This window comes from Phytophthora cinnamomi (assembly GCF_018691715.1).
Source record: "Phytophthora cinnamomi strain GKB4 chromosome Unknown Contig111, whole genome shotgun sequence".
In the NCBI taxonomy this organism is placed as follows: domain Eukaryota; phylum Oomycota; class Peronosporomycetes; order Peronosporales; family Peronosporaceae; genus Phytophthora; species Phytophthora cinnamomi.
This window is the reverse complement of record NW_027151044.1, coordinates 592206-610822: the sequence shown is the minus strand read 5'-3', so window position 1 is coordinate 610822 and position 18617 is coordinate 592206. Positions and strand designations below refer to the sequence as shown.

At 55.0% G+C, this 18617-nt stretch overlaps 6 protein-coding genes across 6 annotated transcripts; 3 read left to right on the top strand and 3 right to left on the bottom strand.

Annotated features, from left to right (window-relative positions):
* Window positions 1-149: 149 nt before the first annotated feature.
* On the top strand, window positions 150-1612 carry IUM83_15814 (putative DEAD/DEAH box RNA helicase; the record flags this gene model as incomplete). The annotated part of the gene is made up of 2 exons (XM_067940654.1): window positions 150-1550; window positions 1607-1612. 2 exons carry the CDS (start codon window positions 150-152, stop codon window positions 1610-1612), a joined length of 1407 nt encoding a protein of 468 aa, XP_067782140.1.
* Window positions 1613-6769: 5157 nt separating this feature from the next.
* On the bottom strand, window positions 6770-8290 carry IUM83_15813 (Kynurenine-oxoglutarate transaminase; the record flags this gene model as incomplete). The annotated part of the gene is made up of 3 exons (XM_067940653.1): window positions 6770-6955; window positions 7048-7200; window positions 7283-8290. 3 exons carry the CDS (start codon window positions 8288-8290, stop codon window positions 6770-6772), a joined length of 1347 nt encoding a protein of 448 aa, XP_067782141.1.
* Window positions 8291-9614: 1324 nt separating this feature from the next.
* IUM83_15812 (rna pseudouridylate) lies at window positions 9615-11774 on the bottom strand (the record flags this gene model as incomplete). The annotated part of the gene is made up of 3 exons (XM_067940652.1): window positions 9615-11103; window positions 11514-11623; window positions 11691-11774. 3 exons carry the CDS (start codon window positions 11772-11774, stop codon window positions 9615-9617), a joined length of 1683 nt encoding a protein of 560 aa, XP_067782142.1.
* Window positions 11775-12303: 529 nt separating this feature from the next.
* Window positions 12304-13534, bottom strand: IUM83_15811 (uncharacterized protein; the record flags this gene model as incomplete). Its single annotated transcript, XM_067940651.1, has 3 exons — window positions 12304-12690; window positions 12764-13325; window positions 13386-13534. The coding sequence occupies 3 exons, from the start codon at window positions 13532-13534 to the stop codon at window positions 12304-12306; spliced, it is 1098 nt and encodes a 365-aa protein (XP_067782143.1).
* Window positions 13535-14602: 1068 nt separating this feature from the next.
* On the top strand, window positions 14603-15778 carry IUM83_15810 (Arrestin domain-containing protein 2; the record flags this gene model as incomplete). Its single annotated transcript, XM_067940650.1, has 4 exons — window positions 14603-14738; window positions 14817-14917; window positions 14999-15544; window positions 15662-15778. The coding sequence occupies 4 exons, from the start codon at window positions 14603-14605 to the stop codon at window positions 15776-15778; spliced, it is 900 nt and encodes a 299-aa protein (XP_067782144.1).
* Window positions 15779-17202: 1424 nt separating this feature from the next.
* IUM83_15809 (uncharacterized protein) lies at window positions 17203-18419 on the top strand (the record flags this gene model as incomplete). Its single annotated transcript, XM_067940649.1, has 3 exons — window positions 17203-17304; window positions 17389-18320; window positions 18392-18419. 3 exons carry the CDS (start codon window positions 17203-17205, stop codon window positions 18417-18419), a joined length of 1062 nt encoding a protein of 353 aa, XP_067782064.1.
* Between the last annotated feature and the right edge of the window lie 198 nt (window positions 18420-18617).

The window sequence follows — 18617 nt, the reverse complement described above, 5'->3', positions numbered from 1 at the left end:
GATTGGCTAAATTTAGACATGGCTACATCACAAATGATTGGCCGGCGACATCACATGTGATTGGTCGAAACTGCCACTTAGCGTTTCATCAGCCTGGAAGCAACAAGGACGAGCGAGTGCGCACTCGCCGCGGACGCTGCTGGAGGCGCATGGAGGAGGACGAGTGGGACGACGCGCTGCTGTCCGAGATCGCGGCGCTGGAGACGCGCCACCTGCAGAGCCACAGCCGCCAGGGCGCGCCAGCAGCAGCGAGCGCCGCCGCCTGGAGCTGCCGCTCGTGCACGCTGCAGAACGAGGTGGCCAGAGCCGCGTGTCAGGTGTGTGGCACGCCGCGCGGCCAGACGTACCAGGTCCGGACGTCACCGCCCAGAGCCTCCGCCTCTTCATCTTCCTCCACCGCAGCCAGGAAGACCGTGCAGGCCAGACTCTCGTTCGACGGGACGGCGGCGCCTGTCGCCGTGCCGCCCTCGCAGCAGAGACAGCAGCAACAGGCGCAGATACAGGATGAGGTGGGGCGCTCCGAGCCGTCGCCGTTCGCTGCTAGAGAGCAGCCGGTGCGGAACTCGCAGCAGACGACGCTGACGTCTGCGGCCACCGGGTCGGGGCTCGTGCTGACCTCGCGGCGGTCGGGAGGAGCCACTGGGACGGCCGCTGCTGCTGCTATGAGAATGGCTTCAGTGTCGCCCGTCCAGATGCCGAGACACGCGGCGGGGGAAGACGCGCAGGCCAAGACGAGGTACGTGGACGTCGTGGCGAGGTCGAACCTTCCCCAAATCGACTACGAGGCGGCGCAGCACTTCGTGTACCCGACCAACTACTCTGTCCGAGACTACCAGCTGACGATCGCGGAGAAGGCGCTGTACCACAACACGCTCGTGTCGCTGCCCACGGGGCTGGGGAAGACGCTGGTGGCCGCTGTGGTCATGTACAACTTCTACAGGTGGTTCCCCACGGGGAAAATCGTGTTCATGGCGCCGACCAAGCCGCTGGTGGCTCAGCAAATCAAAGCTTGCCACGAGGTCATGGGCATCCCGTTGTCGGACACGGCGGAGTTGCAAGGCAACGTGCCTCCGACGATGCGCCGTGTGCTGTGGAACTCTAGGCGTGTTTTCTTCTGCACCCCGCAGAGCTTGCAGAACGACCTTCGACGAGGGGTCTGTGCTGCGGAGAAGTTTGTGTGCATTGTGGTGGATGAAGCCCATCGGGCTACGGGCAACTATGCGTACTGTTGCGTGGTGCAGGAGATCGAGGCAAAGACGCCCTTTTTCCGGATCCTGGCACTGTCTGCTACCCCTGGTGCCAAGTTCGATGTTATCCAAGATGTGGTGACTAATTTACGAATTTCGCACATCGAAAGCCGGTCTGCTGATGATCCTGATGTGAAGAAATACACGCACGCGCGCCAGGAGGAGGTGATTGTGTGCCGTCTCGGTGCTCAGATCGTGGAGGTTAAGACGTTATTCTTGAAGTGCTTCACGCCGATCATTCAGCGACTGCTACGAGGAAACATCATCCCATTCGGCGATCCTGAGAGACTGTCCAGCTGGCATGTACTACAAGCGCGAGAGAGGTTTCGTAAGAGTCCCAACTATGCATCGAATCGCAGTGCTGAAAGTGACTTGGCGCTTTTGGTAAGTCTGTTGCATGCCAAAAGCCTCTTGACAGGCCATGGACTTAGCAGCTTCCGCGACCAGATTTTGAATTGGGCGGAAGAGCGAAAGAAGGGCAAGATGTCGTGGTCCAAGAGGGAGATGCTGCAGTCAGCAGAGTTTCAGTCGCTGGAGATGAGTCTGGGGGTGACTGAGGGTGTTAGCAGCAGTTCTACCAATACTGCGAGCCACCCGAAACTAGTTAAACTTCGTGAGGTGCTTCTGGAGCATTTTCAGCGTCATGCAGCAGCTGAATCTAGCACACGAGCGATCGTATTCACGCAGTATCGAGCAAGTGTGTCAGAAATTGTAGCGCTACTGCGCCCGCTGGCCCCGCTCCTGAGTGTGCAGCCATTTATTGGGCAAGGCTCGTCGGGCAAGGCCAAAGAAAACAAAGGTCAGACCCAAAAAGTACAGCAGGAAATCGTGCGCAGGTTTCGGTTGGGCGAGTTCAACGTTTTGGTGGCAACATGCATCGCAGAAGAGGGTTTGGACATTGGTGAGGTTGATCTTATCGTTTCATTTGATGCACTAACGTCGCCGGTACGGATGATCCAGCGAATGGGTAGAACTGGTCGTAAACGTGTGGGCAGGGTAATCATTCTAGTAACGGAAGGCGATGAGCAGAAGAAATTGGCACGCAGCGCGTCAGCTGCAAAGAGTGTGAGTCGCGCATTGACGACGTACAAGAGCAAGTTCACGTATTCCAAGTGCCCTCGTATGTTACCAGCTACTATTTGCCCAGCATTGAAAGAATTGGCGATGAATATCCCCACTTTTCACGCATCTCAAGTAGGTGGTAAAATGGCATCAGCACAAGTTGACCCTGATCTCTGGCAGCTGAGCGACGCGGAACGAGCTGTAGCTCTGATGAAATACTTCCCGCCAAACTTCGCTATAAGCTCAAGAAAGAGGCTGTTTCCGGTGGTAGCCAACCGAATGCATTTATTACGGCGCCAGCCACGGTATCTTGGACGGAAAGATGTGAGCTCTCGGGTGGGCTACTCTGCTCGTTCGTTAATTCTTCGGAGTATTGTGCGAAAGATTCATGGTGTGGAAGAAATTATGGAGTCAGACTCGGACGATGATGATAAAGGTGATAATGCAGGAAGCAAGATCGTAACTGCGGATTCTAGCAACACCGCGCGGTTTAACTCTACCCAGGAGCCGACGAAACGCTTACGCAGATCGAGCGTTGCTACGAATAACGCGGATACCGACAGTGACCTTGGCTCTCCATGGCGACAATCAAGTATGCTCGACAATGCTGATGGTGAAGGCAAACATGACGAGTCGTTTGGGGCAATGGACGAGTCAGTGAACAGTATTGACATGCACTTCAGCCCGCAGTTTATTGATTCTGCAACTCAGTTTATTCCTGTTGTCGAGGAGAGTGGGCAGTCCAAGGAAAATACTAAACGGCAGCAAGATGGCGAAGCTCTGACACCGACAGCAAAGAAACAGAAGGTCGATCCCAGTAAAGAAGACTTGGCACAAGCGCCATGGTCATCAAATGGGGTGGCCTTTACAAGTGGAGTTGTTGCAGATACAGGGAGGGCACAGCCAGCGAACGACGTGCCAAACGTGCTGGGTGGCCAGGATGTCCCAGAGCACCCTGAAGCTGAGGAAACTCAACAAATGTCGGCGACATTATCCTTAACTCTAACGTCTGATTCCCCACGTCCAGCTTCTCGCGCAGCCGAGAATGCATCCCATGAACTGTCAGGTGACGTGTGTGATAGCACAGAGGCGACACAGCAGCTTTCAGTTGCCCCTCGTCCGCGTAGCACGCGACAATTGCAATTCGATGAGAATGATGTTCACGAACACGAAACAAATCAAACGCAAAGCACCGAGCACCTGCAGCGTGAACCCCAGCCTCGAAAACAGAGCAGACTTCGGAAAAGAATTCGACCACGCCAGTGGAAGATGGCGACACACCAGCGTTTTCGTTCGCATTACTTCCTCCTCAAATAAGCAGTACGGGCGTCGGAAACGAATCAAAGAGTGGATCAGAAGATGATGATCAGGATGAGGAAGAACCTTCTGCACTTTCGTTTGCGTTGCTTCCTCCTCTTTGTACGACAAATGGCACCACTCAAAGCAAACCCTCGCAAGAACTGGCAATTGCGGTTCCGCAAGAGGTCGAGCTCCAACCAGTCGAAGACGCTACTGATGGTGATGAAGTGGACGAAACGAATGAAACAAAACCTGCAATTAAGGAGGATGTCGCTGAAAGCTTTAACCAAGATTTGATCGTCGTCGATCTTACTGAGGAGGAGGATTGCTGTGCTATTGTGAAGGAGAAGGTAAAGTCAAAAAATGTCCCTGAGTCAACAACTGCCGAGGAAGCAGGCGTCACCTCGCAGCGGGCAACTCAGAAAAATACTCAACCAGAACAAGAGGAAGAAGACTGCTGCTCCGTTTGCCTGGCGAATGAATCGTATGACGATGATCCGATAGTTTTTTGTGACGGATGCAATGTTGCGGTGCATCAATTTTGCTACGGGATCCGAGTTGTGCCTAGCGACAAGTGGTTTTGCGACGTGTGCACGGAAGGTCGGGCTGGTGGTAAGAATGCGAGCAAAAGTCAACCGCGTTGCGACTTATGTCCGCACCATGGAGGTGCGTTCAAACGGACCGAGTGTGGAAAGTGGGTGCACGTGCAGTGCTTCTTATGGGTCCCTGAGTTTCGAGTGGACCAGGGAGAAGATGATATGCTTGTCTTTGGTGCGTTGAGCAACTTGGATCCAGACCGTGCAACATTAGACTGCTCATTGTGCCACTCGAAAAAGGGGAAAGGAATTATTCAATGTGCACACAAGCGGTGTTTAACTGCTTTTCATGTCAGCTGCGCTGCGTACGCGCACTACCGAATGGATCAATTGGACCCTCCTGACGAAGAGGACGTTGGATCTGGTACTCTGTTCCTAGCGTACTGTCCACTGCATCGTAAGTCGACAGCACCACTTAATATTTCGGAGTACCATAAGACTCCCCCGGCAGCCAAAGCTCGGTCACCAAAGCCTCCACTCCCGACTTCGGCTACGAGAATGACTTCTCCTAGCAATCTGTTGGCTTCGCCTTCGTCTGCAGAGGTGAAGAACAAGTATAAGACTTTTCGGCGACTGAAGCGGAAGTACGATGCGTCTCAATCGCAAATGTTCACACAACCAGGAAGCAAGGTATCCCCAGCTTCGACTTCACCGTGGCAAAAACGCATCCGGCGGTCAAAGCGACGCCGACAAACTTCTCGAGCTCTAGCGGCTGCGTACATTGATGACACCGCAGATGTTCGAGGTGGAGCAAACGATGACGATGACGATGAAGATGACTATGGAGATGACTACAGAGATGCGGCGGACGACTCGTTCATCAATGATTCGTCGCAGCTACTATATTCGCAGTCTGTTGTATCTCCTGAAGAAACAGGCGACAACAGCGCAAGGAAGAAGAAGCGAAAGAAGTATAGCCCAAATATGCGGGCTATCTATGCCCGGTCGCTGTTCGAATCGCAGAATTCACCTCTTTGCTCCGTCGAGGTGGACGGCAATTGGGGCTCTTCCAACGAACGGAATTATTCGCGCTTGCTTGGATGAGCTGCACAATGGACCGAGCGAAGCTGAAACCACACCGTCCCCCCAGCATCGCTCGCGTTCTCGAGTACCCGCGACCCCAGAAAACACCGCAGCGGCTGCACCGCTTAGCGCTTCAGCTACAGTGACAGAGTCAGATGGTGATAATAGTGCGACCGAGGCGGAGCCTTCCCCGAGCTTGAATTTGCTTGGTGCTGCACCACTTCAAAGTATCAAAGAGAATTCCGAAGATGAGGACGAAAAAAAAGACGGCGGTTTGATGGAAACAGATATGACCGCACCTAGCTTTAGCTTGCTTGGTACTCTTCCAAGCGCGCCAAGTGCTATTTCGACGAGGCTGAATTCGGGTTCCAGAGTGCATACAGCGGCTTCTCCTCAACCCGTGGGTCGTTCTCGAGGCACAAACAAAGACGAAGTTCAGAAGAAGATTGAAGCTAATCGTTTGAAGGCTCTCAAGAAATTGGAAGAACGGCGGAAAGCAAAACTACAGGTGCAAACGCGTGCACCGCAACAGCAAGCCCCACCCGCAAAAAATGTTCAGCCGACATCAATTTCTCACAGTGGCAGCGGCCATGGATTTACCTCCGCCGCAGCTCTCATGTCTACCGAGACACATGATAGCGAAACTGCCCCCTCTTTCAGCTTGTTGTCATCGACGACTAATGCTGGACAATTACCTCCTCCTCGAGACATGCATCTCGCCGCGACACCTACAGTTGATCTGACATGGCAGAAGCCTACGAAACCTGAACCCAGCCAGCCGGAGTGGATAATTTTCACTAGCTCCAGTTTCGCAAGGTCTAGCGGTTTCCCAACATTTTTGTCAGAAAAACATGGCGATTGCACTGTGGCCATCGATGATTCATTGGAAGCGGACGCTCTGCTGAGTGTGCGCACGGCTGTGGTCTTCCTGACAGCCCAGCAACTGCATGAATTGGCTGTTTCAGCTCCTGCCCAAAATGTGGTCAAGAGCCGCAGAGTCGGAACGCTGCTTGCCATGTACAAGAAAATCGTAGTGGCCATGGTCCACGATGGAAGCGACTCACCAGAAATGATGCGATTGAGGCAACTTCCGAGTGTATCAATAGTTGCACAGCCTCACATCGAGTCGTTGTGCGCGCAACTGCACCGACTCGCCCACCAAGAGCTTGTTGAAGGGTATGAACTACCATCCCCGAGCCTGTGTCGCTCTGACTTCAGCGGTGGGGTTGTCCGAGGCTTAGACAAGGACTTTGCGTCGCGGCTTCAGTTTTTCCGCACGATCCCAGCGCTTTCGCTCGGAAGTGCTCTCTCACTGAGTTTCCGCTTCAAGAACTTCGTGACGGGACAGGTTCCTGTGCTCAAGTTTAACGAGATGCATTGGAGACGGATGCTGCCTTGGATTTCGGAGCTAACAGCAGAAGAGGTTCGGAACCATGTCCAGCAAAATGCGGAGCGGCGTTGAGCAGCATTTCAAGACTGGGGGTGACGGCGAGACTTACAGATGCGACATCTACGTTGCTCTATACGCGATCGGCCCAGCGCCTAGTTCTTGAGGGACTCGATCACGCGGATGGAATCGTCCAGCGTCTTGTCGTCCTTGCAGAAGGCAAGACGCACGACACCGGGGGCGAGGCGGTTCTCCGGGCGGCTGAAGAAGGGCGACGTCGGGATCACGGCGAGGTGGCCGGCCTTCGCCAGCTTGTACGCGAACTGGTAGTCCGGGAACTCCTGCAGTCGCCACAACACACAACCAAACACCGTATGAGCGTCATGGGGACGACAACTCAAACCGACAGCACAGGGTCCAATCATGAACGCACCGTCTTGGGCGTGTCCGGGGTGATCTCGATGCCGCGGAACTCGTCGTAGAACGGCAGCCCCTCGACGTTGCAGCAGACGAAGTAGCCGCCCTCGGGCACGATCGGGCGCCAGTTGTACGCCTGGAGCGCGTCGCACAGACGGTCGCGCTTGGCCTGCAGCAGCAGCAACACCACCACCATGTAATGTTAGTGTACACTAGAGAATAACTTATCCGACGAACGCGTCGAATTCTACCTGCAGCGTCTCCCTCAGCTCGTCGTAGTAGCCGTTGTGCTTGGCCTCGCGGAAGGCCGAGGCCAGCGCCACCTCGATGGGCGTGGTGCCGCAGAAGGGCACGGTGCTGTGCGCCTTGGTGATGCCCCCGACGAGGTGCGCGGGCCCCACGGCGTAGCCCGCGCGCCAGCCCGTGCAGGAGAAGGTCTTGCCGGCGCTGAAGAGCGACACGGTCCTGTCGAAGAAGCCGGGCAGCGCGGCGATGCGCTCGTGCGCGAGGCCGTCATACGTCATGAACTCGTACACCTCGTCGGCCAGCACGAGCACGTGCGGGTGGCGCTCCAGCACGCGCGCGAGCTGCGCGAGCTCCTCTCCGGACAGCACCTTGCCCGTGGGGTTGTGCGGGCTGTTGAGCACCAGCATCTTGGTATGGGGCGTGATCATCCGCTCCAGCGCGTGCAGGTCCAGCTCGAAGTCGCGCGACGAGAAGCGCTCGCTCACGTGCGCGTCCTGGCTCAGGAAGGCGGCGCGCTTGGCCGGCGCGAAGCGGAAGGGCGCGCCCCTCGCACGCACGCCGTGCAGCTGCGAGACCGTCACGTAGGCGTCGAAGTACGGCTCGAGCGTGAGCACCTCGTCGCCCGGCTCGAGCAGCGCCGCCATGATGGAGGCGATGCCTTCCTGCGCGCCGTTGAAGGTCACGACCTCGCGCAGCGGGTCCAGCTCGCGGCCCAGCAGCGGCGCGTACATCTCGGCCAACGTCTCCACGTAGCTCACGTGGCCGCCCGGCCGCGTGTACTGGTTGTTGCCGTCCGCGATGGCGTCCATGGCCGCCTGCTTGACGAACTGCGGCGTCTGGAAGGACGGGAAGCCCTGCCCCAGGTTCACGGCGCCGTGCTGCGCCGCCAGCGCCGAGAACTCGGCGAACACGTTCGGAGGCAGCGACCGCACGCGCTGCGAGATGCCGCGCGCGTGCGCGTGCGCGTGCGCCGGGAGCGACAGGGCGAGCGACAGCTTGGACGCGGCCTGCATCTTGATGGGGAGTGACGCGGGTGATGGATGTGCAAATAATAGGCAGATAACTGGTCGGATACGTTGTGATGACTTCAAGTAGACGTGACAGGGATTCGGTATGCGGCTTACTGAGCGCAAGAGGGATTTGTTTGCTCAGTCACGTGAATGTAAACGACCGGTTGATAGGACAGGACCACTTCAACTTGAGGGCTGCCTATCACGCCAATTCGCCTTGTGGTGCAGACTCCGACCGATAATGGAGAGAAAGGCTGCAGAGTCGAAGCTTTCGTGCAAGTTGTCGCGGTTTGTGTTCGAGGAGCTGTGCACGTCAAATTTCACACATATCTCGCGCGAGTCTGGTCGGCCTACGAGAACAATCGCAACAGTTATTTGGCTCCGTGTGTGGCGCTGGTGCAGAGCTCGGGCTTCGGTAAGAGTCGAATGCTGAACGAAGTGGCCAAAATGACGGCAGATGACTCAGCCGTCGCGTTCACAGACCCTCTGTTGAGCATGCGGGTGCTGTACGTATGCACTCGTGACGGGCGCAAGTCGTCTGGTTTCTCGCTGGCGACGCCCGAATTAGCAAGCTCCACGTCAACGGCAGTGCCTCAAGATGTAATGCATGTAGATATTTATCTACGCACCACATCCACGAGTGGTCATCACAGTTGCCTTCAAGAGGAGAACATTATGCTAACGGTAGCAACTAACAAGCAATCGGTGGACATGGCCACCCGCGCACCAACAACCAAAAAGGCGAAGTTATCGACGGCCACGGATGTGGGATACATTCTCTCTCATAGGCATATGCCAGTATGAAACGGTGGGTGGTACAAGCAAACGTCCGTTGTCGTTCTTATCCTCGGATATGGAAAAATATTTGGAGAATATTGCGAATGCATCATGGCGGACGTGAATGAGCGAGTGTTATGTGATTTGAAAAAGCGCAGCAACTCGAGTTTTGGTGATCACTTGAATGTGTTGTCCGAGAGTGAGTTGTTGGAAATGTTGGAATACTCGATGATTAGTGTATCAGCGAGTTCTAACAAACGCAAACAGTGAGCATTTATGTGCTACCTGTTGTGTGCGTCGGGTGCATTTTCTAGGTCGTTAGGCACTAAATGACTGTAATGCACCCCACATGAAAACGTAAAAACGTGCTACCTGTTCAAGGTCGTTACACACTAAATGACTATAGTACACCTCGCATGAAAACGTAAAATACGTGCTACCTGTTGTGGGCATGTTGCTACGTAGTGACATTTTTACCGGGTGCATTGTCGCTGCAGGCGCTGCGGTGACGGAGGATTCTCGCGACGCTGCTGTGCCGTCGATGATAATGCTAATAAGAGCACACAAACTCACGATCAATGGATTTTGCTCTTTCAGAGTCGCGCAAAATGGCCCAGTGTGGCAATGGCACCTCAAACGACCAGTTAGGCGACTCGTATCGGTACGAGTGCAGCCACAGCACCGTATCCTCCTCCTCTATCGCTAATTCCCCTTCACTTTCAGATACGCACACATCACACACGGAAATGCACCGATGTTCGTCGTCAACGCCTCTGTCCTTGCCAGCATTCGCTTTGTCATCCACGGAACCCTTGTTTGGTGCTTGTTTTGGTGGGGATTCGGTGGACTGACCGTCGCCAACAGGTCCGTACATCGGATCATTCACAATCGGGAAGCCTAAATGTTGCAGATGCACTCGGATCTGGTGCGTACGTCCCGTCACAAGCCGGCACTCGACAATGCTTTCGCCCCCAACGAGCTCTCCTCGACGACGCATCAACGTGACACAAGGCTTGGAGTCATCGGCGTCGATCACGCATCGCACATGACCCTTTCGCGGCGACATCAGCCCGATCGGCGCATCCACGCGCCAGTAACCATCTCCTGCGCATTCAATCTTCACTAATCCGGAGCTCAGCCCCATAACATCGGCAAACCCGGCCTCATCATCAGGGAACTCGCCCTTCACTCTCGCAACGTAGTACTTCTCCACCGACCGAGTCCCAGCGCCTTCCGCCGACGAAGTGGCTGTCAACTCGGACGTAAGACTCCGCGCCTTGTCCGCCGACTTGGCAAGAATCAGCAACCCCGACGTAAGTCGATCCAGTCGATGCACCGGAAACAGCTCCAGCATCTCCACCTCCGCGTGCTCTGCAGCTTCACACCGATCGTGCTGCAGCATGAGTGTCAACGAGTTCAGCTGGAAACTGCCCGTCGGGTGCACAGGAATGCCCGACGGCTTGTCCACCACCAGCAACTCGTCCGTCTCCAAATGTATCCATTTCGTGGACAGAGCCGTCACGGTGGACAAGTTGGTCGCCGCGTCGACCACCGGCAGGTGGACACTCGGCTCGTGTCGATGCTTGAGGTGCTCGAAGAAGTCTCCGCCTTTGATGACGGTGTCGAGCTCGGCCGAGGCCCCGTTCACCCTGATGAGACCCAGCTGAGCAGCTCGGGCGCAGTAGGCTGTCGACAGAGTCGGGAACTCGCTGGCGAACAGCTCGCGCAGCGTGCGTCCGGCCCAACGGCCTTTGACGAACAGCGCAAAGCGATGCACGTAAGGATCGACGCTGCGGACGACGCAGGAGCCGCCTGCCAGGCGGTTGTCACAAGTGGTGGACGCGCACGCCTGGTAGTGGACGGCGGCGGACGGAGGTCCACTCGCACTGGCGCGACTCTGGCGCTGGTTTCGACGCTTCCGCTTGGAGGGTGCGCCGCCCTCAGCCAGTTGTGCGGCCTTGCGCTCTGCCAGCCATCGGGCCTTCTCCTGCTTGCGGCGCTGCTTCTTGCTCGGCGGTGGAGGGACGTCCGCCATTGCCCTTTTGTGTGGAGCTCCGAAAACTGTATTATGGTAGTCATTGGGAACTATTCACGTAAATTACAACTGTCCAGGACCGTAGGTGGCTCGAGATCGAGGGGAAATACTTTTCGTTGTTGGGCGTTATCGAAGAGTGACACTGGTGGAGTTCCCATTAATTTAGCTGCGCACACTGTGGTGTTGTGGATTGGCAGTCATCCTTCAACTTCGGTAGCGTGTTCTAGTATCGGGTAAATTTTCAGCCCAGGCTTCTTCCGCTCGATATCGTCTCCTGCAACTCTGGGGCGACGGTCTTTTAGTGAACCAATTTTGTCAGGCCGATGTGCTCCTCCAGTGTTAGCGCTTAGCGCATTCCTCATTATTGCGAGTTGCTGATAAGCTCGGCGAAGAATGGAGGCGAGAGCTTCGCACTTTTCTCTCTCCGCTTCGGTGCTGTTTGACATTCGGTGACTTGTCAAGAGTAGCTGCTCGTATTGGGCCTCCAAGACTTTGACTTGGCGCTGGAGGTCTCCAAGCAGGTTCTAACGCAATTGCAACTGGTTCAGCGCATCCTGTTGCAGTTGACGACGCAAAATGTATAGATCTTACCAACTTCTCGCGCACCCGTTCCTGGGACTGCTCGTTACTGTTATCCCGCAGTGATGTCACGGTTTCAGCGGCAGAGTTCTCCATCGATTTATTGTGCCAATGGTATGGGTGGAATTTGAGTTTAGTGTTGTGTGGTACAATGGAAAGTGAGGCCCTGCGAACTGCGTAGGAGACCCAGGAAAAGAAGACCAAGTGCATTTCGCACAACCATTTGTCGTCTGGCTTGATCAGATTTTCGCAGATGTCAGCTTTGGCAAGCTGGTTAGAGCTCGACATGAGGATGGAATTGCTTGTTCATAGTTGCTGTTTGTCGCCATCTCTCGAGTCGATCGGTTAGGCATCTTTCTTGACTTCACCACGAGATGTTCGCATGATTAACACTCGAGTTCGTCATACTGGTGGTAAAAACGCTCGAAATAATAGCCCGCGTGCCTCGAAGGCTTACCCGTGTGAGCCAATTCGGCCTCTGCATCTTGTCTTGCCAATCTGAGATGCTCTTCTTCATCAGAACGAAAGCGCAAACACCACCAGCACCAACACTCAAGCTCCGCGATAAGTTAACGATCTATTAGTCAAAACCACCTACAAAATAAAAACACGTATGGGGACGGTATCAATTGCTGAGAGAGAACATGGGCGAGATGAGCGACGACTCGAAGCGCAGCACCAGGAACAAAATCTCCATGAGCCAGTACTTGACGCCGCCCTTGGGGATGTTCACGTAGTTGCCTCCGTATTGCACCACACAGCCAACTTCCGGGTGTTCCGGGTCCGTGGGCATGAAGCGCAGCACCGTGAGCGACTGCGTCCAAATATCTGTGGCGCATACCCGCTCCCTCACGTCCGGCAGGTCCAGCGTCCTCACAAAGTAGACGAGGTCGTTCTCCCTCCTCACGCGGCTGATGACTTCAATAGCGCGTGAGACTCGCCCAGTCTGCGGGTAGCAGATGACCCGGTAGATGATGATCGCGTCGTCGCAGACTTTCTGCAGCAAGTGTTTCTACACGAACCAAACAACAACAAGTTAGCCTCCGTTCACACCAGCCCAACACACCACAATTAATTGCACGCACCCTGATAAACAGCGACGGGCTGAAGAAGCTGGCGTAGCTGTCCGTGGAGAGTCGCTGCCATGTGACGTTCCAGAGGTTCTCGGCGCACACGTGCGGGAAGGCCTTGTGCAGCGTGAACTTGACGCTCGAGTCCTCGACGTGGCGGCGGTCGGACCAGCCCATGACGTTGAGCCCGGAGGCCTGCATGGCCTCCTGCGTGAGGATGCCGTCAACATTCTGCAGCGTCTGGCACACGAGCTCCTGCCACTGCTGCAGCGAGAAGGGCGTGAACTGCTGCTCCACGGCCGCGGCCTCGCGCCGGAAGATGCTCTCGAGCGCCTCGAGCGTGGACACGGCGGGCGCCGCGCTCTGCGCCTGCTCGTGCTTCTCCAGCAGCGAGCGGTGCTCGGTCTCGAGCGCCTCGCGCTCGCTCGAGAGCTTGAGCACGGCCACCTGGCGCTCCAGCGCGGCGATGGACTTCTTCACGCCCGCCAGCATCTCCTTCTTGCGCTGCATGAAGCGGCGCTGCACCTCTCGGTGCTTCATGCGCTTCTCCTCCACGGTCACGCGCTTGCGGCCGCCCCTGCGCGGCGGCTTCTTGGCTGCGAGCGGCTCCGTCTTGACGGACGCGCTCGAGTCGGACGAGTCCGCGAGCGACGACGAGCTGGGCGACGGCAGCAGCAGCGACTCGAAGATCTGCTGGTCCGTGTCGCTCCAGTCCTCGGGCAGGAAGTCGGGCCGCGACGCGTGCAGCTCGAAGGCCAGCGGCGCGTGCGTGAACGGAGACGCCATGGGGGCCGCTGGGTGATGGGGTGAAGGCCGGAGGAATCGCGATTGAGGTCGAGGAAGAGCGGAAGACGAGGGGGTACTGAGCCGCTTCGGATAAGTGCGAATATCTAGGGTTTAAGGTGCAGAGACGGGGTGAGTACCTGTAGGAATGAGTAGACTGCGAGATGCAGTTTCTGGGTTGATGACGCCACCATAGGAAGTGACGTGGAGCGTGCCTGCCAGAATGGGTATAGAGGATGACGGGCGCACTGGCGAAAACGTTTTATCGGAGCTCGTGCCGATGGACAGCACAGATGCCATGGCGTCTGACACCGCTTGACACTTGCTGGCGGAGATTTTTTTTACTTAGAGCGCTGTCGTCTGGGAGCTCTACACGACGGCTGTGTCGGCGGTGCGTGAAAGTCTTTCACGTTAGTCTTTAACTGGAAGATCCACAGGCAGGCGAGGCGTGACGGAGTTGAGGCCGGGGAGTGGGACGGGCGCGTTAAGCGGTCCGGCTAGCTGCAGGATTGGGCAAGCGCCGCTGACTACAAAACCGCCGGTCTCGCATGCAGCGGCAGCAACGGCCGAAGGCCTGGAGAGCATTTCTGTGATGACCCACGTCATTCGTGCCATTAGCAGGTGTTTGCCTCCTCCACGGAGGCAGCTGAAAGACGAGCTGCATTTGCAGTTCGACGGGTTGGAGGGTCGCCGCTCTGGCTACCGACTTGTTGGAGTGTAACGGACGGGCGATGCAATGCTCGACTACCCAGAGCCATGAGCTGGCAACAGGCTCTCGTGCGGTGTTCGCGGCGTTGGAATCTTTCGCTTCTCCGGCTCGTGCGACTCGTTATCCTCGAGATCTGTTGACGTTGATGACTGCGGTCGGTAAGCCTCGGGCCAGATCCCGTCAAAGGTCGAGGTTGAAGCGAGGGCGTTTCCGCGCAAATACGTCATGGTCGCCGGTTATTTCTCGAGGCTTTCTCCTCGGGCGCTCTGCTTGGCAGGACCCCCACCAAGTTAGATCAAAACCAGAGCAGAAACGCGTCCCCCTCGTCTGCACAACGCAATTGGCTCGGCGGCGCACGAGCGATGGCGGCGCGCGAGTCGGTCGAAGGCGTGCTCGGACGCCTCACGGTCGAGCTGCAGCAGCCGAGCTACGCCCCGGGCGAGGTCGTGTCGGGCGTCGTGAAGCTGTCAGCGCTGGAGCTGATCCAGGCGCGAGAGCGTGAGCATCTGCCGTTGCACATGTAAGTTCGCACATCTGTTCGCCCACTCACCATTGGTGTGCCTTTCGTGCCCCCAGCACTGGCCGTGGTCGTCCAAGGCAAAGAAGCAGTTGCATGGGACGAAGGCGGCTACAGCCCCGTGACCAACGCATTCGACAAGATCTTCCTTCAGGAGAAGGTTGGTCGGCAGTGGAAAAACTAGCGTGCAAGTCTACGCCTTGCATTGACCGCACTGGCCGTTTGTCGTTGCATTCTCCAGATTGAGCTAGTCCCGACCAGGATCTTCATTGCTGGAGACTCGGAGTTCATCTTCAACTTCAAGCTGCCAGAGGACTTGCCCTCGAGCTTTGAGCTACTGGACATCTACAGCGGAACGGCCGAGCGACTCCGAGTTCAGATCAAGTACCAGGCGAGCGTGTGGCTCCGAGCCGAGAGCGACTCGGTGGCGTATCTGCAGGCGTCGCAGGAGTTTTCGGTGCACGCGCCGCCGACAGTGACCCCACCGACGCGCGCTCTGGAGATCTCAGCGTCGGAGGTCGTGCACTGGCTGTGTTGTATCAATCGCGGCACTCTGCACTTAACCATCGAGATCCCGAAAGATGTTTTTGTCGCAGGCGAAGTGGTACCGCTGGTGTGTCGGGTGGACGGATCCTCCTGTCGAGCACCTGCCAAGCTGATCTCTGTTGAATTGGTCGAAGATGTAGCGCTCCGTAATCTGGGCGAGCGACCAGATTGGACTGTCACGCGTGAATTATCGGCGCGACAAGTTTTTGGTCCAGACGCCGGTCAAAAGGGGGAGCAAAAGGTGAATGTCGGGTTGGTTGAGAACGAAAAGCAGACTCCTCTAAATCCTGATGTGGTCTCGCATTTCTTCCGATGTACTCATCGACTGATTGTTCGGTGCAAACCTATTATGGCGAAGAGTATCGTGGCTGAAATTCCTGTGAGGGTGCTGCACCAGCATACGTCTTTCAGCTCGGGGGCACTTCGAGTGCTCAGATTACCTGCGGAGGCTACTTCCGGGAGTAAAAGTCCGTGAGTTTCGACAAGCAGTATGAGGCGTGATCTTGTGCTCAATCGCAGGTCACGAAGACTAAGACTACGTTACCTGCAATGGCAATTCAGTGTTGATATCAACGAGCGCAAAAGTTAATTGACCAGTCTGGACTCCCGTTCTCAACGTTAATGTGCGTGATCACTTTCCAGCGGAAGGCCGTTCTGAGCCGATGTTAGGTCGGTCACACTTGAAGTGGCCTAACAAAATGAAAGAACTTGAAAACTCGTGAAGATCAGTCTTTTGGGGTGGTGTTGGTCGTGTTTCTAACCTGCGTTGCGTGCTTGTGCTACAGCGCTTGGATGGAATTAAAATCCTTTGACCTAGCCAAACCTGGCGTGGGTTGCTTGGTGTGACGCCGCTGTTCCGCAGCTACGCCTCGATTCCAGCAGCGTGTATTAATAATTTCAGCGCTATAACACAATGGTGCCCAGAGCTTCGTCATTCCACCGTCGAATGACGCAACGAAGGGGAAAGTCCAAGTGACAGGCTGGTAGTTGGCTGTTCGTGACTTGCTCTTCAAGTTGATGCAAAGTGCGGGAAAAGGCTGTCTTTGGATCGTCTTCAAACCTGCTTCGTGAACTCCAAGCCTTATACGCCAGACGCAACGTGTGTGCGCCGACGCGCCCAGTCTCTCTGCCAGTCGTGTAACCTATCCTCGTCACTGGCGACGTCAGGAAGTCGTAGTAACAGCAATATGTATTAACATCGATAGTTATATAATAATATTATATTTATACTATAATATGTAGTCACAACATATAGTAATATAATATAACTAAATTTGCATTGATAGTATTATGATAGTAATAAATCGACCAATGTAATATGCTGGACACTGAAGGTTCAGTTGGGTTTGCCTGGTTGCTAGTACACTTGTGCTTGCTACTAAAAATACTGGAGACTCGAGAAAAATGACTGTTTGCTAAGCATCAACGATGACGCACCTAATACGTGTCACCCTTGACGACAGAGGGCAGTGGCCTTAGCGATTAGTAGAGCGGTCTCAGTTCGTAGATCTATGTGGTGACCAAAGCCGCGTAGCGCCTCCTGATATCCTTGCGCTGGAGAAATCTACCACGCCACGGTGCATAGCTTCTACAATCGTACTTAATGGTACGGATACTACTTATCCATTTTAGTATAATATTAATAGTATTTGTTTAACGTTCTAACGTATTTTAGATAATAAATTATAACACTAAGATTTGTGTAACTATACTATAATACACCGATATCTGTACTGTATCAAACCTATTACATCTGATTCCTGACTATCCACTCGATGCCTAAATGCATCTGGCTCTGCCTATCCCGCTTTTGCTTCACTTTGGCTTATTTATCCGTACACACCACAGTCAACTCAGTCATTCGCAATTCAGCCCTAGAAGCTCCAGCACATCGGCCCAATGGACTTCCTCGACCTCGTTGACGAGGTGAGATTCCTCACAAGTGCCGAAGAGCGCGCCAAGAACCGGGTGCACGTCAAACGCCTTTACTACAGAAAGCTGGTACGATTTGGTCCTCGCTCGCTAATCTACAGCGGTATGTGCGGCGCTAATGCGAACGTGTTTGGTCTTTGCTGGCGTTACTAGAATGTGCTCGAGAGTCTTCAACACGAGGTCGACACCTTGGAAGTTCAGCACAAACAGCTACTTGCCAAGCACCATCAACGGGATTCGTGCCCAACTCCACAAGGTGCCACCGTTTCCGCGCTGAAGGCGTATGTGGAGCTGGCACAGTTGCAGACCGCATTGATCAAGGAGAATACCGAGCTAACACGCGTCAACGCGACCTTCTTGGCAGCTGAGAAGCAGCTCGGCCAGCTCGTTGACGCACAAAACCGTGGAAATGTGAAAATACAGCAAGAGCAGGACCTCAAACGGAAGAACCCAGAAGTGTCGGTGGTCCAACTGACCCTCGAATACTGCATAGACATCGCGAAGACAGCTTATGGCGAATTCAAGGCTTTCCGAGAAAGTAAAGAGTGCTCGTCAATGGGGACACGCATGTTTGGTTGGAGAGACCGGCATATTTTCCACCCAGACAAGCTGATGTTCTCGCTGGACAAGGTTTTCCCTCACCACTCTATGCAGAAGATGGTGCAGGGTATCTGGCAAGTTGTATCGGACCCAGAGTTAATCAAGATCATGAGTCCGCGGGACGCGAATATGCACTTCCACGTTATGCAACGAGTAAACGAGGACGCAGTCGTGTTTTTCCACACACTGGACCGTGAAGGCTCGGACGAGCGTGTTCAAGCGTTCATACTGTCAATGCGTATCAACCTCGGAGCGGAAGGGTGCCTCATGATTTTTCGTACTCTGGATCCCAAAACATTTCTCACGCTTGAGTGCTCCCCCTCAGCTCGTCGTGGCCGAAAGAAAGTCGAGCCGCAGAAAGAGATCATTTGGGTGGATGTGTTCTTGTGGAGCTTCTGCGAGTACGCAGGCGACCGACAGGAGGGCTGCAGATACACGTACGGTGGGACAACTAAGAACACCAAGCTCACGTCTGGCGGGTGGTGGTACGTTCAGATACTTCGAGCACTTTTAGCAATGGAAACCAAAGTAGCGGGGTCGCAAGGACTTCTACAAGTATGAAGGACGAGCGAGTCATGAAGTGATTGTGCACTCGTAGCTTGTTTTGTGCGTACGCCTTATCTTCATTTCCGGCAAGCAAACCCGAAACGCCTTCAATTTTCGTGTCCTTGTCGACATGTACATGTATGCAGTACACCGAGTTAATGATAATAGATTAAGACCCCAGCAAGCTCTATCTCTTTGTTTGCGGTATATACACTGATTCGTTTGCACTCTACTAG